The sequence below is a fragment of the Jaculus jaculus genome, chromosome 8 (assembly GCF_020740685.1).
Source record: "Jaculus jaculus isolate mJacJac1 chromosome 8, mJacJac1.mat.Y.cur, whole genome shotgun sequence".
In the NCBI taxonomy this organism is placed as follows: Eukaryota; Metazoa; Chordata; class Mammalia; order Rodentia; family Dipodidae; genus Jaculus; species Jaculus jaculus.
In genome coordinates this window covers 114,418,042-114,442,509 of record NC_059109.1, presented here as the reverse complement: position 1 = coordinate 114,442,509, position 24,468 = coordinate 114,418,042, and the positions used below count along the sequence as shown (strand labels likewise).

Genomic DNA, 24,468 nt, shown 5'->3' with positions numbered 1-24,468 from the left:
CAGCTCCCTGCTGTGATTAGACCTCTGCTCCCAAACCCTGACAGCGAGGTCGAAATCAGGACCATCTAACAGGTGGATCTGGGTCCTTCCACCAGCTACCTCTCAATCTCCTTCACTTACCTTCGAGTTCTGTCTTTCTTCTACATTCAGGTTGAGGGTCTGTGAGTAGACTGAATCCTTAGAACCCTCTTTTTTTTTTTTTTTTTTTTAAGGTAGGATCTCACTCCAGCTCAGGCTGACCTATGTAGTCTCCAGTTGACTTCAAACTCATAACTATCCTCCTACCTCTGCCTCTGGAGTGCTGGGATTAAAGGTGTGCACCACCACACCTGGTTCTTGGAAGTCTTCTTGCTGTTGTCTACCTGATTTCAAGTATTTCTTGCTACCCACCTCCCCTTGCTGCATCTTGCCAACCAGATCAAGCAAACATGTAAATGACCAGGCCCAGTGGGCATTCTGTTTAGGCGTCAGGTTCCCCACAGGAGCCATTTTCACCACTGGGTCAGGTTCCCAAGTCCCACTCTACTCCAACCTAGCTTTTCCCTTCTGTCAAGGATATCGAGGTCCAAACCTACCCCATCATTTGGAAAAGAGAAGTCACTCCACCTCGTCAACAGCAGCCTCCACTAAGGATGAAGAACTCAGCAACTGAAGGAAGTACCTGGGCACTGAGCTCTCTCTGCCTTTCTTGGGCCTCCTGCATGTCCTGGCGCAGCGAGCTCAGCTCTTCTTGTCTAATAGAGTCGGCTTCTTGTAAAACACAGAGTCTTTCTTCTTTTTCTTCCAGGGTCAGAGTCAAGCTAAAAAAAAAAAAAAACAGTCAATTGCTTACAATGCACACTTCCAGATGCAATTTGGCCCCGATAACCATGACCTCACAGTGCCTAGTACTACCTACACAAGATTCTCATAATACGAGGAAAAGATGATGACATCAAAATAAGAGAGAGACTGGGCTGGAGAGACAGCTTAGCAGTTAAGGTGCTTTCTTGCAAAACCAAAGGACACAGGTTCAACTTCCTAGGACCCATGTAAGCCAGATGCACAAGGGGGCACACGTGTCTGGAGTTTGTTTGCAGTGGCTGGAGGCCCTGACACACCCATTCTTTCTCTTTCTCCCTGCCTATTTCTATATCTCTCTCTCAAATAGATAAATAAAAATAAAAATACTGAAGAATATATTTAAAAAACAAAAGAGAGACTAACTGAGAAGGGCTGGGGATATGATGGAGAGTGGAGTTGTGAAGGGGAAAGTGGGGGAAGGGAAGGAATTATCATGGTTTATTATCTATAATTATGGAAAGTGTCAAAAATGTTTTGCATTGTTTTGGTTTTTCAAGGTAGGGTCTCACTCTTGCCCAGGCTGACCTAGAATTCACTATGTAGAATCAGGGTGGCCTCGAACTCATGGTGATCCTCCTACCTCTGCCTTCCAAGTGCTGGGATTAAAGGCATGCGCCACCATGCCTGGCTCAAAACAAAGTTTTTAATAAAAGAGGTCAGAGGCCTAGGTTATTCTTTCTGAGGAAATGACAAACCACCTTTTATTTATTTATTTTTTGAAGCAGGGCCTCACTCTAGTGCAGGCTGACCTTGAATTCAGTGTCATGGTGATCCTCCTACCTCAGCCTCCCAAGTGCTGGGATTAAAGGTGTGGGCCACCATGTTTTCATCTGATTATTTTTTAAACTTTTTTTATTAGTCATGCACATAGTGTGTATACGGCCATGGTGGACCATCGCTTGTCCCCTCCCTGCTCCGCAGGGACCCTCCTTGTTGAGGAATGTGGGTTGTGCAATGTGGGGTTGGCCATCAGCTAAGGGTAAGAGGCAAAAAACAAACAAATTAAAAAAACACTCTAGCCTAGGCTGATCTGGAATCCACTATGTACTCTCAGGGTTGTCTTGAACTCACAGGGATCCTCCTACCTCTGCTTCCTGAGTGCTGGGATTAAAGGTGTGTGCCACCATGCCTAGCCTTAAACAAGTTATAATATTACTTTTATTTATTTCTGTTTTTTATTTATATCTGCAAAGGTAGAGAGAATAGACACACCAGGCCCTCTTGCCATTGCAAATGAACTCCGGATGCATGTACCATTTTGTGCTAGAGATCTGAACTCAGACCAGCAGGTTTGGCAAGCAAGTGCCTTTAACCACTGAGCTATCTTTATAGCCCCTCATCTGATTATTCTAATCATAGAATTACTAATTAAAATAAAAATAGGCCAAGCATGGTAGCACAAACCTTTAATCCCAGCACTTGGGAGGCAGAGTAGGACTGTTATGAGTTCAAAGCCACCCTGAGACTACGGAGTGAATTCCAGGTCAGCCTGGGATACAGTGAGACTCTACCTCAAGAAAAAAAAAATAAAGGGCTGGAGAAATGGCTGAGCAGTTAAGGTGCTTGCCTGTGAAGCCTAAGGACCCACGTCTGACTCTCCAGATCGCACACAGCCAGATGTTTAAAGTGATGCAAGGACGCAAGGCTGCACACACGCACAAGGGGGCGCATGCGTCTGGAGTTTGACTGCAGTTGCTGGAGGCCCTGGTGCACCAATACTCTTTCTCTCTTTTTCTATTGCTCATGCTCTCATTTAAAAAAAAAAAAATACAGGGGGCTGGAAAGATGGCTTAGTGGTTAAGCACTTGCCTGTGAAGCCTAAGGACCTTGGTTCAAGGCTCAATTCCCCAGGTCCCACATAAGCCAGATGTACAAGGTGGCACATGCATCTGGAGTACGTTTGCAGTGGCTGGAGGCCCTGGTGCACCCATTTTCTCTCTATCTATCTGCCTCTTTCTCTCTCTGTCTGTCACTCTCAAATAAATAAATAAATAATAAACAAAAAAATATAAAATAAAAATAGCTGGGCATGGTGGCACACACTTTTAACTCCAGCACTTGGGAAGCAGAGGTAGGAGGATCACTATGAGTTTGAGGCCACCCTGAAATTACATAGTGAATCCCAGGTCAGCCTGGACTAGAGTGAAACCCTATCTAAAAAAAACAAAATAAATAAATATAAAAATAAAAATAGAGGGGCTGGAGAGATGGCTTAGTGGTTAAGAGCTTGCCTGTGAAGCCTAAGGACCCTGGTTCGAGGCACGATTCCCCACGACCCACGTTAGCCAGATGCACAAGGGGGTGCACACATCTGGAGTTCATTTTCAGTGGGTGGAGGCACTGGCTCACCCATTCTCCCTCTCTCTCTGCCTCTTTCTCTCTCTGTCTATCACTCTCAAATAAATAAATAACAAAAATAAAAAAACAGGGGCTGGAGAGATGGCTTAGTGGTTAAGGTGTTTGCCTGTGAAGCCAAAGGACCTCAGTTCAGTTCCCCAGGACCCAAATAAGCCCGATACACAAGGTGGTACATGCATCTGGTGTTCCTTTGCAGTGGCTGGAGGCCCTGGCACACTCATTCTCTCCCTCTTGCAAATAAATAAAATATTTGAATTTGTTTTATTTTTAAAATTTTATTCATTTGTATACTTGCAAGCAGAGACAGAGAGAAGACAGACAGAGAGAGAACAGGCACACCAGGGCCTCTAGCCACTGCAAAGGAACTCCAGATACATGCCCCTCCCCCCCCATGCATCTGGCTTATGTGGGTACTGGGGAATTGAACCTGGGTCCTTTGGCTTCACAGGCAAACACCTTAACCACTAAGCCATCTCTCCAGCCCTCAAATATTTGAATTAAAAAAAATAAGATGTGAAGAAAAGGGACCCTTCCACATAGCTACATATATACTCCAGAGCTAGGCACGTGGAAGGTAAGGTGACCTAAGAAAAGAATTGTCAAGGCTACTGCGTCCACTGTGGAGAAAGGCCCAAGCCCCTTTCATGGCTGTCTACCATACCTGGCATTCTCTCTCTCCAGTTCCTTCTGAATTTGACTACACTCCCGGGCTTCTTTCAGCTTTTCCTCAACTTCTTGTTTCACTAGCCTGTGTGAGTCATCCTGGGCCACCAGCTGAGACTTCAAGTCCTCTACCTGGAAGGTTAGAAGCATTAGGCTAAGATGGTAGCATCCAAGGAGTCAATGGAAAGATGCTTCTAGCCTAGGGCTTTGGGGTCCTGTAAGTGTATGGCCAGTGGCCTGTCTTTAGAGTTCTGGAGGGTCTACTAAATCCCTACATTGTCCTTTGTGTGTGTGGGGGGGTTGTATGTGTGGGTGCCCTAACACACATGTGGACGTCAGAGGACAACCTCTGAGCATTGTTCCCTACCTTCTGCCTCATTTGAGATAGGGTGTCTTGTTTTGACCCTGTGAACACCAGACTAGCTGGCCCATGAGTTTTAGGAGTCTCTTGACTCTGCCCCCCCCCTTGATACAGGTGCACTGGGATTACAGACTGTGTGTTCCTTGCATCAGGCTGTATGTGAGTAAGGAAGATCCTGACTCTAGTCATCAGTGTTATGCAGCAAATGCTTTTAACCACTGAGCCATCTCCCCCGTCCCCTCTACGCTGTTCCTAATGGATGTCCCCCAATATATTTAGTCTTATTAAAGTTTCTTGGCTTTTCAGCTGTCTGTGGGTGGATACTAGGGTCCAGCCTTAAGGTGTGGGGGTGGATTTGGAATTCCAGCCTAAGGATAGGAAAAGTTCCTGAGTTCTGCCTGGTGTCCCTGAAGTGTGCTTGCTTGTGTCCGTCATGGTGTCGGTTTTTCTCTGTGCTAGGGCCTGTGAAAGTGGGCCAGCCTCTTCTGACATTATGGAACTTCCCCTGGATCTGTGAGCTTCAAATAAACCCCTTCTGCCATAACTGTGTCTGGTCTGGAGGTTTAGCCCAGCAACCTGAGCCTGATGGCTACAGTGTCCCACTCTGCGGCCTAGGCCATTCTTGAACTCACAGTCCTGATTCAGCCGCCTGAGTGCTAAGATTACACTGTGTAGGATTTGAATATAATCTACACATAGTCACACATAAAGTTTGCATCTCCAGATCACTTATACACACAATGCAATGCAAACATAATGGAAACAGTTCCTGTACTCTTCTTGTCCAGTGAATAAGAAAATAAAGTCTGTACACTTAGAGTACAGACATAATCGCCCTCCTCCCACCTACATATTTTCCATTGGTTAATGTAGAATCTGGATGTGAAAAGTGTATAAAAAGGGCAAACAATATTACACTGGACTCTGAGAGGCACTTGCTCAGCTCTGGACCCCCTCCAACTCCCCACTCAGTACTGTGGCCTACCCTGTCCTCCTGAGCTTGGGCAGCCAAACTCAGGTTCCCCCCTGTCCTCCAGAAAGGAGTGGCAGGGCCTGGCTGTGCTGGGAAGGGCTGTGGGGTGGGATACAGAGGAGACAGAACCTGCTTCTGCAGGTCCATCTTTTCCTGCAGCAGGGTACGGCCCTCTTCCCGGAGGGTGGCAAGGTCGTCCCTGTGCCGCTGGGCTGTGTCCTTCAGCTCCTGCTGAACCTCCCGAAGCTGGGTCTGCAGCATCCCAGTGGTTTCCTGAAGAGGGAGAGGAACCAGTGAGAGCAGGTGAGCTTTCACTGAGGGTAGGTCTTGAAGTCCATGTGGTATAAACATTGCTATTTCATTGCGTTGGCAAAAGCTGAGTCAGGAACCAGCAATCTATGTAGTTTTTACCTCAATTCCTCATTTCTATTCCCTCTCCTTCCTCATCAGAACATGGGCTCCCCAGGCTTCTTGGTCCATGAGTTGGTAGCAATCCTTTACCCAGGTCATCCAACAGCTTCCTGACCTTACTTCCACTTGACTGCATAGCCTCCACACACACCTTCTCCACTCAGTGAGTTACTGTGTAAAGTAGCTATCTAGAGCTGCAATGGTGCTAAGTAGCTGAACATTTGTGCCCATGCATATGCCCTATGTTTGATCCCCAGCACCAAAAATGATAAAAAGAACAACATTAAATATTGAGCTGGGTGTGGTAGCACATGCCTTTAATCCCAGCACTCAGGAGGCTGAGGTAGGAAGATCTCTGTGAGTTTAGGCTACCCTGAAACTACATAGTGAATTCCAGGCCATCCTGGGCTTGAGTGAGACCCTACCTCAAAAAAACAAAAAAATTAAATAAATATTTAAATTTGTATATGTAGGCATATACACAAGATCATGCCCTAGCTACCCTGTTTATTTTATTTTATTTTATTTTATTTTATTTTATTTTATTGGTTTTATTTTGTCCCCTGAGCCAAACTAGGCTTGAACTCAATCCTTCTACCTCACCCTCCCAAATGCTGGGTTTAAAGGCATGTACATTTATACATATTCATACACTATATAGCTCTGTGTTTACTCTGGACATTTCCAGGCAAGGCAAATGCCTTAATCTCTGAGCCATCTCTCCAGCTCTACTCTGGACACTTCTAGAAGTGCAGTCACACACCAGGCTGACTCTTGTGTCTACTCTGGACATTTCTAGAAGTGCAGTCACGCACCAGGCAGCCTCTTGTGTCTACTCTGGACATTTCTAGAAGTGCACTCACACACCAGGCAGCCTCTTGTGTCTAGTTTCTTTCATTTGAACTTTTTTTTTTTTTTTTTTTTTTGGTATTTCGAGGTAGGGTCTTACTCTGGTCCAGGCTGACCTGGAATTAACTCTGTCATCTCAGGGTGGCCTTGAACTCATGGCAATCCTCCTACCTCTGCCTCCCAAGTGCTGGGATTAAAGGCGTGTGCCACCATGCCCGGCCCTCATTTGAACATTTTCAAGGTTCATCTTTGCAATACTATGGCACTGAGTTCCTTTGAACCTACAAATCTCAGCTGAATTATCACTTTCTCAGTGAGGTCTTCCTGTCTATCTTATTCAAGAGCAGCTTCTTTTGAATTACTCTAAATTACATCATTTACTTACTTATTCATTTTTAGTTTTTTTGAGGAAGGGTCTCACTGTAGCCCAGGCTGACCTGAAATTCACTATGTAAACTCAGGGTGGCCTCAACTCACAGCGATCCTCCTACCTCTGCCTCCTGTGTGCTGGGATTAGAGGTGTGCGCCACCACGCCTGGCTCCTTTTATTGTCTTTACAGAGGTCATTAGAACCTGTAACAATCTCATTTATTTTGTATCTTCTCATTGTTCATCTGTCTTTGCTGTCAGAGTGTAAGTCCCTCGAGGGCAAGAACTGTGTCTGTCATATTGGCTTTTGGACCACAGAAGACCTTCTGTGGAAGACATCCTGAGAAACTGTTCTGTAAAATGGGTGAAAAATAACACTCCGGCCACCCTCATACCTGCTCCCTCAGCTTCTGAATCTTCATGTCCTGCCTCAGCCGTTCCAGCTGTTGGCCAGCATCTGCCAGCTCCTTCTGGGTCTGTAGCAGTGTCTCCAGGAGGGACACCCTCTCCTTTTCCGTTTCCAGCTGCACCTGTGGAGGGGCAGGAAGGGCAAGGGCTTGACCACTGGCTATCGAACTCATGCCAGCGGGCAGAGGCACACCCTATCCACCGGAGGGAGCTTCCAACAAATAGGGCAGGAGCTGAGGGCTTCTGAGCCCACTGACTTAGAACCAGGAAGTGCACAGACTGCCACTAGTTGGCAAGCTGACAGGATGTGGTAAATAGCGGCCCTCCCTCAGGAAGTGTGACATACTGGCTGCCTCACAGCCAGCAGTGTAGATCACCCTGCTTATTAGCAGCAATCTGGGTAGCTACACTCTCTTCTGGAAGCCCCTCCACAGTCCCCTCTTAGGAGGGGAAAAGGAAGTGGACCAAGGCTGGGAGAGTCACAGAAGGAGGTACGGTTCCAACCCTCCACCTGGTAGAGGGCACTGTCGGCCTGGGTCCGGTCCTCTTCCCTCTGTGCACGGATGGCCTCAGTTTCTAACTGTTGCTCCTTCAGCCTCATTTCCAGCTCCTTTCTTTCCCTCTCGAGGTTCTCCAGGGTCTTATCGAACTCCTGCTGATGGAAGGAGCGTTCTTTCTCCTGAACACGTGAAGGAAACAACACTGTCAGAACCCAGTGGGTGGGAGAAGCAGGAGAACTGGTCTGGAGTGACAATCTCTCTACACTCTTGCTGTGTGACTTCAGTACTACTTTAAGCCTGTCCACTCATCTGTGAAGTGAAGTTTAATCATCCCTGCCTTGGAGCTGGCTGTGGTGGTGAGACTACATAGTGAATTCCAGATCCGCCTGGGCTAAAGCGAGACACAACTCAAAAAGCTAAAAAAAACAAAAAACAAAAAAAACTTCCTGCCTTATCTGTTTCTCTAAATGTTATGAACCAAATGAGATAAACAGAAAGATAATGCACATAAATATGCTTTATGAACCTCATATAAGCCATAAATATCTGTTATTTTAAAAGAAACCACAGGGCTGGAGAGATGGCTTAAGGGTCAAGGTGCTTGCCTGCAAAGCTAAAGGACCTTGGTTTGATTCCCCAGGACCCATGTTAGCCAGATGCAGAAGGTGCATGTGCGTCTGGAATTCATTTGCAGTGGCTGAAAGCCCTGGTGTAACCATTCTCTCTCTCTCTCTCTCTCTCTGCCTCTTTCCCTCTCTCAAATAAATAAATAAAAATAAATAAAAAACAAATAAATAAAAGAAACCACACCATAGCCATCAGGAAAATGCAAATTAAAACTACTTTGAGAGCCGGGCATGGTGGCGCATGCCTTTAATCCCAGTACTCAGGAGGCAGAGGTAGGAGAATCGCCTTGAGTTTGAGGCCACCCTGACACTACATTGTGAATTCCAGGCCAGCCTGGGCTACAGCGAGACCCTACCTCAAAAAACAAAAAAAAAAACAAACAAAAAAAACTTTGAGATTCCATCTCACTCCTATCAGAATGGCTATCATCATAAAAACAAATGACCTTCTTATTTCTCTCTCTCTCTCTCTCTCTCTCTCTCTCTCTCTCTCTCTCTCTCTCTCTCAAATAAATAAACAGAAAAATGACTAAATGCTGGTGAGGATGCGGAATGAGAGGAACCCTTCTACACTGCTGGTGGTAATGTAATTTAGTACAGCCATTGTGGAAATCAGTGTGGAGGTTCCTGAGACAGCTAAAAACAGATCTACCATGTTACCCACTATAGCACTCCTACGCATATATCCTAAGGACTCATCTCACTACCTTAACCATGTTTATTGCCACTTTATTCACAATAGCTAGGCAATGGAACCAGCCAGATGTCTCTCAACTGATGAATGGATAATGAAGATGTGGCACATTTATACAATGGAGTTCTCCTCAAGAGTAAAGAAAAATGAAATTATGAAATTTGCAGGAAAATGGATGGATCTGGATTATACTTAGTGAGGTAACTCAGGCCCGGAAAGCCAAACATCACATGTTCTCTCTCATATGTGGATCCTACCTACAGATGATTGGACGTCTGTGTGAGTTGGAATAAAGCTAGAAAGGGGATATAAAGGAAATAGAAAGATAGGGAGGGGGGATTTTTAATAAGATGGTATTGTATATATGTAAGTAGAAGAACAGATTAATGGGGGTGGGAAGGCTTAAGTGAGGTCAGGGAAAGAGACTGAGTAAAGGAAAGGTGGGGAGAGCTAATCAAAATCTAAGAGGGAGTTTGGCGTGGTGGCACACGCCTTTAATCCCAGCACCTGGGAAGCAGAGGTAGGAGAATCACCATGAGTTTGAAGGTCACCCTGACACTACATAGTGAATTCCAGGTCAGCCTGAACTAGAGTGAGACCCTGCCTTGAAACCCCACCCCCAAAAAAATCTAAAAGGATATGAATAAGTCATATGGAAACCTACTTTTTTGGACAACGGAACACCCAGAAGCCATAGATTGTTACTACAAAATTTTCAGTGCCAGGGATAGGCACCTTTCAGTGAGTTGTTGGTCAGGGAGGTCCCTGATGCCCCCAACATATTATAGGCCATTGCCGAGGCTCTTGGTTTCCCACCAGGAATAGGTGGTAAGACCCTATTGCTGAACACTCCACATACTTGGGCTGCAAGGTCACTGAGAAATCCTGTTGAAGCTGAGCTGAAAACCTACTCTGTTTAGGCCAGCTGAGAGAAAGCTGGAAAAAGCTATGCCACATGCAGTTCAATGGGAGAGAGAGAAATCACCAGTGAAGATACTCAACAGTGGACACTGCAACCCTTAAATTAGGCCAGCCAGGCCAAATGAGCCAACGGGTGCAATAGTGGCATGTCTGTTATGGGGGAAACCAACCGCTCTCTACTTGGACAGGAGGCTTGCTCCATGGGATGGAATACAGGCCTGATACTGAAAACCTATGACAGGGGTAGTCATGAGCCCTTGGGGTGTAACATCTGCTGGTATCTGGCTAAATGTATATACTATGCTCACCACACTGCCCAGTAAGCACTTCTCTTAATGTTTATACCCATTTATTAATGTTACTCTTACTTCTGGTTAGAGAAACTTCTCTTTTCACATGGTAGTGACCTTGGGATGACTCAGAAGGCACCATGGTGCTGAGAAGAAGTAACAGAGGGGCTGGAGAGATGGTTTAGCAGTTAAGGGACGAAGCCTAAGGAACCAGGTTCGATTCCCCAGGACCCACATAAGCCTTATGCACAGGTGGCACATGAGTCTGGAGATCAGAGAGTCACTGGGCTCATTATTCAGCCAGTCTGAAAATGGCAGCTCTGGGCTCAGTGAGAGACTCTGTCTCAAGGAAATTCATGGATGAGTGATAAAAGAAGACACCTGACATTCTCCTGTGGCCTCTGCATGTGTGCACACTGGGAGCATACATCTATACACCATGCTACATATGTTACACACACACACATCACCAAGCCCCAGGAATCTTCCTGTTTCTGCTTCCTCAGCACTGAGATTACAGGTGTGTGTCTGAATGCCTGGCTTTTATGTAGGTTCTGAGGATCTGAACTCAGGTTCTCATGCTTGGGCAAGCACTTTACTGAATGAGTCATCTCTACCCCCTTCTTTTTTTTTTTTGAGGTAGGATCCCTTTCTAACCCAGGCTAGCCTGGTATTCACTATGCATTGTCAGGGCAGCCTCGAACTCACGGCAATCCCCCTGCCTCTGCCTCCCAAGTGGTGGAATTAAAGGTGTGTGCCACCACAGCTGGCTAATTTTTTTTGTTTTGTTTGTTTTTTGAGGGAGGGTCTTACTCTAGCCCAGGTGGACCTAGAATTCACTATGTAGTCTCAGGGTGGCCTTGAACTCATAGTGATCCTCCTACCTCTGCCACCCGAGTACTGGGATTAAACGTGTGTGCCACCATGCCCAGCCCTAATTCTTAATATTCTATATACACCAAACAAACAGCAACACACAAAAGAACCCCAACAATAATAGCTAATACAAATACAGAGCTCACACTATGCCAGGAAGCTAGATTTTATTTTATACCTTGGTGACCAAATTTCACTTTCCTCTTTTTTTTTTTTTTTTTTTTTTTTTTGAGATAAGGTCTCACTCTAGCCCAGGCTGACCTGGAATTCACGAATTCACTATGTAGTCTCAGGATAGCCTCAAACTCTTGGCAATCTTCCTATCTCTGTCTCCCAGGTGCTGGGATTAAAGGCATGCACTACTACGCCCAGCTCTTTCTTTTTCTTTTTCAAGGTAGGGTCTCTCTCTAGCCCAGGCTGACCTGGAATTCACTATGTAGTCTCAGGGTGGCCTCAAACTCTTGGCGATCTTCCTACCTCTGTCTCACAAAGTGCTGGGATTAAAGGTGTGCGCCACCACGCACCAGCTCTTCCTTTTCCTCTGTAGTCTCAGGATGTCCTCAAACTCACAGCAATTCTCCTACCTCAGCTTCCAGAGTACTGTGATTAAAGGGGTGTGCCACCATGCCCAGCCAAATTTCACTTTTCTAAGCAGTTATAACTTGAGCATCAGCCAGCAGGGGCCGGGGGGTTGGCTCAGTGGATAAAGTGCTTGCCATGTACGCCTGAGGACCTAACTTCAGATCTCCTAACCCCATGTAAAAGCCCAAATCTATGATAGGTGTTCATAATCCCAGCATACCTATGGCAAGATGGGAAGTGGAGACCGGAGAGTCTCCTAGAACCTCACAGACCATTTAGCCTGGCAAATGGAGCAGTGGACAATGAACAGTGAGAACCTCTGCCTCAAAGAAAGTGAGGAGCAACACCGAAAATTTCCCTCTGGCCTCCGTGCGCACTGCATTCACACCAACACGCACACCCCCACCTCACGAAAGCCAGCAGGTGGCCATGTCTGCCCCTCCTCTCCCCCAGCCACACCCAGCACCTACCCATTTCTCTTGGAGTCTGTTCACCTCCTCCTCGTGGGCCACCTTCTGCTGCTCCAGGACAGCCTGGCCATCTTGTTCCACTCGAGCCAGCTGTCTGGCTGCTGCATCCCGCTCCTGCTCTGCCCGGCTCCTTTCAGCATCCAGTTCCAGCTTCAGGCATTGCACCTCCCCTACAATATCAGGCAAGATCAGCTCTGGGCCTCAGCCTCACATCATTCACCTAATGATATTCTCCCTGCCCAACTGCCATCTCAGCGGCCTGAGCCTGGCTGAGGCCTCCCACTACCTTCTTGGCTTTCAACATCCCCCTCGAATGGCTCTCACCTTGAATTACCTCCTTGGCTTGAGTGACAGTTTGAATTTGGATCTCCAGCTGCCCCTTGGTGACCTCTATCAGAGAATTTTGTTGCTGGGCCTCAAACAGACTGCTCTCCAGTTGCTCCTTGGCTGAGCTGTGAGGTTCGGGAATCAGGAAGTTCTTACCCATCAAGCCCATAACCCTTCCTCAAGAGAAGTAGAGTTCTAAGTACTGGCTATCTGGCGAAGGTAGCGGGACAATTATAAATTCATACGTCCATTAGAGCTCATATTCTTAGGACAGAGAACTCGGCTACCCGCATCCTTGCAATGCTCTCTGTGCTGGATGGAATTAAGTGTGAACTCTACCTGAGCCCCAGAAGTTGTTCAGCAAGGTCCTGGCGGTCCCGCTCCACGGCCTGTAGACGCACCTCCAGAGCCGCCCTCTCGCGAACGAGGGCTTCTTTCTCCTGGACTGCCCTGGCCAGCACGTCTTCCTGTCGCTTCGCCTCCTGATGCAGCTGCTCTAGCTGAGCTGTGACTGCTCTCTGCTGGTGCTGCGCCTGAGGGAGGAAGAGAAACTGGTGAGACAGAGCAGGGGCAGACGCCCAGGGCCTCCACCAACAAGTTAGGCCTATCAGCTCTTCAAAGACTCTGGGCCCAGCACTGTGAACACTGAGCATTGCTCACTTAATAATAACTGGTATTTATTTATTTCCTAGATCAATGGAGAACCCCCGTCCAAGATATATGCTCTTCTTAGGAGCAAAACACTGTATTAGGAACAACCATGGGTACACCCATAATACCAGGAGAAAAGGGATCAGAGTTTGAAGGAGAGACTCTAAGATGGAAGATTATGTATAATTATTAGGGCTAAAAGAGGTTTGGTGGGGGAAACATGACTTTGATGGCTACTCTTCCTTGTTGACTTGACTGCACTGAGAATCACCTAGGAGACATACCTCTGGGCTTATCTATGAGGGCATTTCTGGATAGGTTTAAGGGAGGAGAGAAAACCCACCCTGAGTGTGGGCGGCACTATCCCATAGGGCTGGGAGCTCAAACTGAATAAAAAGAGCAAAAAGTGACGACCAGCAGAGCATTCCCCTTCTCTGCCTCCTGGTCTGCTGAGATGTGAGCAAGCAGCTGTCACACAGTCCTGCTGTCACAGAGCCAGCTGGTACCAATGCTTTCCCACTATAATATACCATGTCCCCTCCAACTGTGAGGCAAGATAAATCTCACCTCCCTTAAACTGCTCATTGTCAGGTAATTGATCATAGCAACAAGAACAGCAACTAATGTAATGACCTTTGAGCCAGGTCTCATGTCACACCAAGAAATAATTTGTTTATTCATGTTATGTTTGGCCTTGAGCTAAAAATAAAACAGGTAAGTCAGTCACAGCCTTAGCTGGATATGATAGTTGTAATCCCAGCAGTTGGGAGGCAGAGGAGGAAGTTCAAGACCAGCCTAATCTACATGGCAAGTTCCAGGTCAAACACAGCCTTGCTTTCAAAGACATGTTAACAGATAATTATAGTAATGAAAGCTGTAGTAGTTGAAATGAATACAAGGTTATTAGTACAGGATAAGTATCTAACTTAAACTATGGTAGGAAATAGTGAAGAATCAGTAAAAGACTCATAACAATTCTTTTGGGGGGGGGCTGGAGAGATGGCTTAGTGGTTAAGCAATTGCCTGTGAAGCCTAAGGACCCCGGTTCAAGGCTTGATTCCCCAGGACCTACGTTAGCCAGACGCACGAGGGGGCGCATGCGTCTAGATTCGCTTGCAGTGGCTGGAAGCCCTGGCGTGCCCATTCTCTCTCTCTCTCTCTTTCTGCCTCCTTCTCTCTGTTGCTCTCACATAAATAAATAAAAATAAACAAAAATAAATTTTAGATTTTTTAAAATTAATTTATTTTTTATTAACAACTTCTATGATTGTAAACAATATCCCATAGTAATGCCCTCCCCGCTAAAAAAATTTTTAAAGTTACTTATTTATTTGAGACAGAGAGAGAGAGCAAGAGAGCCCAACAGTAGTTATTTCTAAGGGAAAAAAAAAAACTTTAAAAATTTGGAGCTGGAGAGATGAGTTAGCACTGAAGAAGCTTCCTTGCAAAGCCTAAGGACCCAGTTTCAATGCTCCAGCACCCACATAAGCCAGATGCACAAGGTGGTGCATTTGTCTGGAGTTTATTTGTAGTGGCTGGAGGCTCTGGCATGCCCACTCTCTCTCTGTTTCCTCCTCTCTCTCTCTCAAATAATGAAATAATTAAAAGATTTTTAAATATTTATTTATTTTTCCAGGTGTGGCAGTGCACATCTTGAATCCCAGCATTTAGGAGGCAGAGGACAGGTATGAGTTCCAGGCCATCCTGGGACTACAGAGTGAGTGATAGGTCAGCCTGGATTAAAATGAAACCCTGCCTAGAAAAAAAAATTATTTATTTATTAGCCTGTGTAAGTGTGTGGGCATGCCAGGGTCTTTTGCCACTGCAAATGAATGCCTGTCCTGCTTACATGGGTGGCTGGGAATTGAATCCAGGCTGGCAGGCTTTGCCACAAGTGACTTTAACTGTTGAGTCATTTCCCCAGCCACAGGAAGTAAGTTTTTTTTAACTTTCTAAGTCATTTTTGTAGCAGCAAGGAGCAGGTATTACACCTGCACGTGATGGGACTAGTTTTGCCTTCTTACCTCATTTAATTTCTCTTTAAGTTCTTCCTTTTCTTCTTGGATGCCCCTAAACTCTGCCTGTAGATCAGCCCCTGCTTCCTCTGCCTTCTGCAGCTGAGTCTCCAGGTGAGTTTTCTTTTCCCACAGGGCTTCTCTGCTCCGCTCCACCTCAGCCAGGTCCATCTGCAAAGAGCTTCGTGCCTGCTCAGCCATCTCCGCTCTGCTGCACACAGACTGGTTGTCCTGCTCCAGCTACCAGCCCAAGAGGGAAGGGAACATAGGGCATAAAAGCCAAATGGTTATAATTTCCTTAAGCGGCCTTAAGTGCTGGGACTGAGATCCATATGAGCTATGAATCTATCATGAACACAGGAGTGCTTCAAGCAGGGAAGTGGAGGGGGGGAAGGGAGGACCAATTTATTTGATTAATGTGGAGATGCAAATAAAAATTATTCTTGGGCTGGAGAGATGGCTTAGTGGTTAAGCATTTGCCTGTGAAGCCTAAGGACCCCAGTTCGAGGCTTGACTCCCCAGGACCCACGTTAGCCAGATGCACAAGGAGGTGCACGCGTCTGGAATTTGTTTGCTGTGGCTAGAGGCCCTGGCGTGCCCATTCTCTCTCCCTCTCTCTATCTGCCCCTTTCTCTGTCTGTTGCTCTCAAAGAAATAAATAAAAATATTTTTAAAAAAAGAGAAAAAAAATATTCTTAAGGCCCAAAATGAGGTCTGGGGAAGAGATAAAGGAAAGGTGGAGGGATAGCTAATCAAAATCTAAGAGGATATAAATAAAACATATGTAATCCTACTTTTTTGGACAATGGAACACTCAGGAGCTATAGATTGTTGCTAGAAAAATTTCAGTGCCAGGGATGGGATAGTTGTTGGCCAGGGAGATCCCTGATGCTCCCAAAACATTATAGGCCATTGCTGAGGCCCTTGGTTTCCCACCAGGAATAGATGGTAAAACCCTATTGCTGAAGACTCCACATACTTGGGCTGCAAGGCCACTGAAAAATCTTGCTGGAACTGAGCTGATAACCTCCTCCATGTAGACCAGCTGACAGAAAGCTGGAAGAAGCCATTCTTCATGCAGTTCAATGGGAGAAAGAAATCCAGTGAAGATACTCATCAGCAGACACTGCAAGCCTTGTAATTGGCCAGCCAGGCCAAATGAGCCAATGGGTGCAATACTGGCAAGTCTGTTATGGGGGAAACCAACTGCCCTCTAATTGGACTGGAGGCCCGCTCCATGGGAAGGGAATACATCCCTGATACTGAAAACTTAAAACAGGGGTAGTCATGAGCCCTAGGGGTGTAACTTCTGCTGTTGTCTGGCCAAATGTATATACTATACTTATCAAACTGCCCAGTAAGCACTTCTATGAATGTTCAGACCCTTATATTTTAATGCTACTCTCACTTTTGGTAGAGAATCTTCTCTTTTCAGATTGCAGTGGCCTTTGGATGACTCAGAAGGTATCATGGTGATGGAAAGAAATGACCGCAGTGCTCAGTACTGCAATATCTGTATCACACCTTCCAAGGCTCAGGGTCTAATGCAGAAGAGGTGGCGGAAAGAATGTAAGAGCCAAAGGAAGGGCAGGACTTCATACAACATGCTCCTTCCAGACACAAAATGGCCTGGATATCCATGGCCTCACAGTGCCTGACACTACCTGCATAAGACCATCATAAGAGGAGGCAAAAATCAAGACATCAAAATTAAAAGACTGATTGAGATGGAGAGGGGGTATGATGGACTGGAGTTTCAAAGGGGTAAGTGTGGGGAGGGAGGGTATTACCATGGGGTATTTTTTATAATCCTGGAAGTTGTTAATAAAAATTTTTTTTTCAAATATTATTCTACGGCTGGGCGTGGTGGCACACACCTTTAATCCCAGCACTCGGGAGGCAGAGGTAGGAGGATTGCCATGAGTTCGAGGCCACTCTGAGACTCCATAGTGAATTCCAGGTCAGCCTGGGCTAGAGTGAGACCCTACCTCGAAAAACCAAAAAAAAAAAAAAAAAAAAAATTATTCTCTGGCTGGAGGTAGGGCTTAGCAGTTAAGGTGTTTGTCTGCAAAGCCAAAGGACCCAAGTTTGATTCCCCCAGGACCCACATTAGCCAGATGCATAAGGTGGCACATACATCTGGAGTTCGTTTGCAGTGGCTGGAGCTCTGACACGCCCATTCTCTCTCTCTCTCTCTTCCCCTCCCCCCTCTCAAACGAATAAAAATAAAACATAAAAAAATTACTCTTCTCAAAGAAGTCAGAATAGGGCCAGGCATGGTGGTGCACACACCTTTGATCCTAGCACTTGGGAGGCAGAGGTAGAAAGAACACTGTGCATTTGAGGCCACCCTCATCCTACATAGTAAATTTCAGGTCAGCCTGGGATAACCCTACCTTGATGGTGCATGCCTTTAATCCAAGCACTTGGGAGGCAGAGATAGGAGGATCACCAAGAGTTGAAGCCATCCTGAGACTACATAGTGAATTTCTGGTTAGCCTGAGCTAGAGTGAGACCCTAATTTGAAAAACCACAATAAATAAGTAAATAAGAATTTAAACGGGCTGGAGAGATGGCTCAGTGGTTAAAGGCACATGCTTACAAAGTCTGACAACCAGGGTTCAATTCTCCAGTTCCCACATAGTAGCACACTCTAGAGCAGCCAATCTCTCCCTTTCACTCTCTGCTTGTAAATAAATGAAATTATTTTTAATAAGTTATATTCATTTATTCATTTTTTTAGAGAGCAAGAGAGAAAATTGGTGCACCAGAGCCTCAGCCACTGCAATTGAACTCCAGAGGCTTGCGCCACCTAGTGGACATGTGAGACCTTGTGCTTGACTCACCTTTGTGCATCTGGCTTATGTGGGATTTGCAGAGAGACGGAACATGGGTCCCTAGGCTTCTCAGGCAAGCACCTTAATTGCTAAGCCATCTCTCCAGCCCTATCTTTTTAAATATTTTATTTATTTATTACAAAGAGAATGAGAATGGGCCTCCTGCACAGCAGACGAACTCCAGATGCATGGGCCATTTTGTGTGTCTTGTTTTACATAGGTACTAGAGAATCAACATCAGATTGTCAGGCATTGCAAGCCAAGTGCCTTTAACCACTAAGCCATCTCTCCAGTCCAGTAAGAAAATAAATATATACTCAACAGTGGACATTGCAAGCCTTAAATTTTGCCACCCAGGCCAAATGAGCCAAGTCTTAAATTTTGCCAACCAGGCCAAATGAGCCAAGAGGTGCAATAGTGGCATGTCTTTCATGGTGGAAACCAACTGCCCATTAATTGGAATGGAGGCCCACTCCATGGGAAGGAATACATCCCTGACTCCTTACAACATGCTCCCCCCAGACACAAAATGGCCTGGATATCCATGACCTCACAGTGTCTGACACTACCTACACAAGACCATCATAATAGGAGGAAAAGATCATGACATCAAATAAAAGAGAGACTGATTAAGAGGGGGAGGGGAGGGCTGGAGAGATGGCTTAGCGGTTAAGCGCTTGCCTGTGAAGCCTAAGGACCCCGGTTCGAGGCTCGGTTCCCCAGGTCCCACGTTAGCCAGATGCACAAGGGGGCGCACGCGTCTGGAGTTCGTTTGCAGAGGCTGGAAGCCCTGGCGCGCCCATTCTCTCTTTCCTCTATCTGTCTTTCTCTCTGTGTCTGTCGCTCTCAAATAAATAAATAAAATAAAAAATAAAAAAAATAAAAAAAAAGAGGGGGAGGGGATATGATGGAGAATGGAGTTTCAAAGGGGAAAGTGGGGGGGGGGAAGGAAGGCATTACCATGGGATATTGTTTACAATCATGGAAGTTGTTAATAAAAAAAGAAAAACAAAAACAAAAAAGAAAAAAGAAAGAAAGAAAATAAATATAGGGCTAGAGAAATGCCTTAGTAGTTAAGGTGCTTGCCCATAAAGTCTAAGTACCCAGGTTTGATCCCTAGTACCCACGTGAGCCAGATGCACAAGGTGGTACATATGTCTACAGTTTGTTTGCAGTGGCATGCCTGTTCTCTCTCTATCTGCCTCCCCCTCTCTCTCTAATAAATAAATAAATAAAATATAAGAAAATTAGACGCCTTTTATCCCAGCACTCAGGAGGCAGAAGTAGGAGAATCGCTGTGAGTTCAAGGCCACTCTGAGACTACATAGTGAATTCCAGGTCAGTCTGGGCCAGAGTGAGATCCTGCCCCAAAAAATAAAAACAAACAAACAAATATATACATACATACATACATATGAAAATTAAAAAATAAAATAAATGGGCATAATGGCTCACACCTTAATATCAGTACTCATGAGGCAGAGGTAAGAAGATTACTATGATTTCGAAGCCACCCTGAGACTACATAGTGAATTCTAGGTCAGCCTGGACTAGAGCAAGACCCTACCTTGAAAAGCTAAATAAATAAATAAAATAAGCATATTATTTTTAAAAATATCTTACTTATTTACTATTTAGCTAGTTTAGAGCAAGCTAGACTAGCCAGATTGATGAGCACTGGTCAAGTGAGAGACCCTGACTCAGAAAATAAGATGAAGGGCAATTGAGGAAGACAACCAATGTCAACCTCTGGCCTCCACAAACACTCTCATACACATGCACCCAACACACATATGAACATACATACCACACACACATGCAAAAAATAAAATTATAGTTTCAATAATTTGTAACAAATAGAAATTTGGGGGAACTGGCTCTTCAGCAGATTCTTTTCTGACAATGCCACTAAACTACTAAATAGGATTAAAAACCTAGTCTTGCTTCCAGGGGATATGGCCCCTCTCTAGTACTGATAAGTTTTCTTAGAACTCAAAAGTTCTGCTGGAGGAACAGGACAGGAATATCGATGGTGGTTAAACCTCATCCTTTGCTCTTCTTTTTTTATTTTATTTTATCTTACTTTATTTATTTGAGAGTGACAGAGAGAGAAAGAGGCAGATAGAGAGAGAATGGGTGTGCCAGAGCCTCCAACCAATGCAAACAAACTCCAGATGAATGTGCCACCTTGTGCCTCTGGCTTACTTGGGTCCTGGGGAATAGAGCCTCGAACCAGGGTCCCTAGGCTTTATGGGCAAATGCTTAACTGCTAAGCCATCTCTCCAGCCCCCTTTGCTCTTCTTGAGCTGTAAAAGCTTTGTTTACTCTGGAGCTGGTCTATCTGGGCCAATTCCATGAAGGATTCTCTCCTACTACAGGCATCAGCTCTATCTGCCCCTGGCTCACCGTCAGTCGAAGCCCAGCTGCACCCTGGGAAACAGACAAGCCTTGGCTCACCTGGAGAAGCTGCTGGTTCAGGCCAACTTTATCTAAGGCCAAAGCCTCATTTAAGGCACTGAGCTTGACAGTTGCAGCCCGCAAATCAGCTACTTCTGTCTTCAGGTTGTTCTCAGAACTTGACAGTTCTGCAATGGATTGTTCTGCCTAAAAACAAAGGGGGTTAAAGAATTTCACATTTATAGTTTTTTTATCATTTTATTTATTTATTAGAGACAGAGGGGTAGAGGGGGAGAATGGGCACGCTAGGATTTTCTAGCCACTGCAAATGAATGCCAAACACATGCACCACCTTTTACATCTGGCTAACATGGGACCTGGAGAATCGAACCAGGGGTCCTTAAACTTTGCAGGCAAGTGCCTTAACAGCTAAGCCATCTCTCCAGCCCCACAGTCCTACTTTTCCTGAAATAGTAAACGTGCACATTCCCAACACCTGATGCCTTTTTTTTTTTTTTTTTTTTTGTATTTGGAGGTCGGGTCTCACTCTAGCACAGGCTGACCTGGAATTCACTATGTAGTCCCAGACTGGCCTCAACCTCACAGTGATCCTCCTACCTCTGCCTCCTGAGTGCCAGCACTGAAGGTATGTGCCACTATGCCTGACCTGCTTTTTTTTTTTTTTTTTTTTTGGTAAAAGGTTATGTACCACTCCACCCCTTCCTTAACATACTAAAAGTTTTCATTCATTCATTCATTCATTCATTCATTCATTCAGAGACAGTAGCTCACAGCATAGAAACACAGGCATTAGAAGGTATAAACAACTACAACTGTAATGACACCACAGAAACTGTGCCTACTATGTGCTCTGGGAACTCAAAGAAGGCATTAATTCATTTCAGTTTTTTTCTTTTTGGTTTTTCGAGGTAGGGTCTCACTCTAGTCCAAGCTGACCTGGAAATCACTATGTAGTCTCAGGGTGGCCTGGAACTCTCAGCGAACCTTCCTACCTTGGCCTCCTGAGTGTTGGGATTAAAGGCGTGCACCACCACGCCCAGATCAGAAGTCGTTAATTCAACCTGAGAGAGTGAAGACTGCTTGGGAGAGGAGCTGACCACTGAGTACTCAGAGATGATGACCAGTTCAGGAAAAGAAACAGAGGTCAAGAGGGCAGGTACACAAAGCATGAGTCATGAAGGAACATGACTAACCGACAATGTGACTGATGCCATCTGTGTGGCAGAAGCAAAGGAAACAGGACTGAGGACGGGTGTTTGGAAAGGGGAGGCCAGAAACACAATTTGACGCACATGGCAAAGAGTTCCGACTGAGGCACCAGAGTTGGGAAACCACTGAGTGGTTTTCAGAGCCTGACATAACCAGATCTCTACTTTAGAAACTCAATTCCAATATAGAGGGCATGCTGGGAGAGAGGACCAGATGGAGAGACGAGTCATTAAGGACAGAAATGTAAGGAGACATGGCTTGAAGGGTTAGCAGTGAGCCGGCATGCACGTCCCCTTCCCTGGGAGCTCGGCTAGGACACCGCCGGCGAGTGAGGAGGCCCACGCACCCTGGCCAGTGCTGCATTCACTTCGGCTTGCTCTTGCCTCAGTAACTCTCCTTCCAGCCGACTTGACTCCAGGGCTTCTCGAAGAGTGATCAGTTCACTTAAGGATTCTGACTGCTTGGCTTCCAGGCCCACCAGCGTCTCCTGACTAGGAAGGGAAGGAAAAGGGGCTGGGGGAAGTATCTGGGAGTGGCCGCACCCCAACAGTTAGCAAAAATAGGATTACTTTAGAATAAGTAGGGCTGGAGAGATGACTTAGCAGTTAAGGCAATTCCCCAGTACCCACATAAGCCAGATGCACAAGGTGGCAGTGGCTAGAGGTCCTGGCACACCCATTCTATCTCTCTCTCCCTCTCTCTCTCTCAAATAAATAAATAAATATTAAAAAAAAAAAAAGAATAAGAATAAGAACAGTTTCTAGCCGGGCGTGTGGCACACGCCTTTAATCCCAACACTCAGGAGGCAGACGTAGGAGGAGCACCATGAGTTCAAGGCCACCCTGAGACTACGTAGTGAATTCCAGGTCAGCCTGGGTTAGAGTGAGACCCTACCTCGAAAAACAAAAAACACAAAAAAGAAAAGAAGAACAGTTTCTATAAAAACTAGTAAGGGAAGTTTAAGACATAGCAAGTGAAAAAAGCAAAGTGCAGAGCAGTATAGACAGTATACTACCTTCTATGCAAGACTTACAGAAGAATCTTTGTTTATGTCTGGATGGAGTAAGACTGGAAAGATAAACAAGAAATTAAGTTAAATGGTTACCTCTAGAAGGAAGGGAAAAAGGATAGAGAAAGCAAAGGAGTGAGATTTCTTTGTGTATGTTTTTAAACGGGTAGAACTTGTTTTTTGCTTGTGTATTATTATTTTATTTTTTTAGGTTTTTTAAAATTTTTTAAATTAATTATTTATTTATTTGAGAGTGACAGACAGAGAGAGAAAGAGGCTAGATAGAGAAAGAATGGGCATGTCAGGGCCTCCAACCATTGCACATGAACTCCAGACACGTGCTCCCTTGTGCATCTGGCTAATGTGGGTCCTGGGGAATTATATATATAAATATATATATTTATATATATAATATTTATATTAATATTTATATTTATTTATATATTTATAATTTTATGTATATATATTTTTTTGTTTGTTTTTCAAGGTAGGGTGTCACTCTAGCCCAGGCTGACCTGGAATTCACTATAAAGCCTCAGGGTGGCCTTGAACTCACGGCAATCCTCCTACCTCTGCTTTCCAGTGCTGGGATTAAAGGCGTGCGCCACCATGCCCAGATATATCTATTTATTTATTTATTTCAGAGAGAGACAGAATGGGCATGCCAGGACCTCCAGCCACTTCAAACAAAGTCCAGATACATGTGCCCCCTTGTGCATCTGGCATATGTGGGTCTTGGAGAGTTGAACTGTGATACTTTGGCTTTGAAGGCAAATGCTTTAACTGCTAAGCCATCTATCTCTCCAGTCCCCCTTGTCTTTCTTTTTTCTTTTTTGTGTTTTTCAGGTAGGGTTTAACTCTAGCTCAGGCTGACCTGGAATTCACTATGTAGTCTCAGGGTGGCCTCGAACTCACAATGATCCTCCTACATCTGCCTCCTGAGTGCTGGGATTAAAGGCATGCGCCACCATACCCAGTTTATCTTTCTTTTTTAATGTCAGAGATCTTTAATTTTTTTCTTTTTTAGAGAGAGAGAGAACTGGTACATCAGGGCCTCAGCCACTGCAATCAAGTTTGCACCAAGTGCACATGTACGACCTTACACTTCCATCACCTTTGTCTGGCTTATGTGGGGTCTGGTGAAATCAAACATGGGTCCTTAGGCTTCATAGGCAAGCGCCTTAACCACTAAGCCATCTCCCCAGCCCTGATTTGTTTTATATTTTATTTACTTATTTACTTGAGGAAGAGGCAGATAGAAAGGATGAGTGCACAAGAATGTCTCTAGCTACTGCAATCAAACTCCAGATGCATGTGCCATCTTGCACTTCTGACTGATGTGGGTACTGGGGATTCAAACCTGGGTCCTGAGGCTTCACAGACAAGTACCTTAACTGCTAGGCCGTCTCTCTGCCCCCCCCCAACTGCTGTTTTTAGAGGAAAGCCCAATAAACTGGCCTTTTTTTTTTTTTTTTTAAATGAGAGTCACAGAGAAATAGCATGCCAGGGTCTCCAACCACTGTAATCAAACTCCAGACTATTGGTGCAACTTTACATATGCATCACCTTGTGTGTCTGGTTTACGTGGGATCTGCTGAGTTGAACTTGGGTCCTTAGGCTTCACAGGCAAGCATCTTAACCACCACTAAGCTATCTCTCCACCACCCTCTCTTTTTTTTTGTTTGTGTTGTTTATTTGCTTTTTCAGGGTAGGGTCTTACTCTAGGCCAGGCTGACCTGGAATTTACTATGTAGTCTCAGTGTGGTCTCAAACTCTGGATGATCCTCCTACCTCTGCCCCCCCCAAGT

The 24,468-nt window shown here is 45.3% G+C and overlaps 1 protein-coding gene across 4 annotated transcripts in view; it reads right to left on the bottom strand.

Annotated features, from left to right (window-relative positions):
• Positions 1-24,468, bottom strand: part of Cep250 (centrosomal protein 250) — a 68,097-nt gene that overhangs the window by 18,393 nt on the left and 25,236 nt on the right. For all 4 annotated transcript variants that reach the window (XM_045156193.1, XM_045156195.1, XM_004668023.2 and 1 more), the window contains 11 exons: positions 21,998-22,142; positions 20,482-20,628; positions 15,197-15,427; positions 12,861-13,054; positions 12,519-12,646; positions 12,195-12,364; positions 7,747-7,914; positions 7,223-7,357; positions 5,328-5,471; positions 3,863-3,996; positions 662-800 (listed from right to left, as the gene is read on the bottom strand). In XM_045156193.1, coding sequence (XP_045012128.1) covers positions 662-800; positions 3,863-3,996; positions 5,328-5,471; positions 7,223-7,357; positions 7,747-7,914; positions 12,195-12,364; positions 12,519-12,646; positions 12,861-13,054; positions 15,197-15,427; positions 20,482-20,628; positions 21,998-22,142 — 1,735 coding nt within the window. The remainder of the gene's footprint in view (positions 1-661; positions 801-3,862; positions 3,997-5,327; positions 5,472-7,222; positions 7,358-7,746; positions 7,915-12,194; positions 12,365-12,518; positions 12,647-12,860; positions 13,055-15,196; positions 15,428-20,481; positions 20,629-21,997; positions 22,143-24,468) is intronic.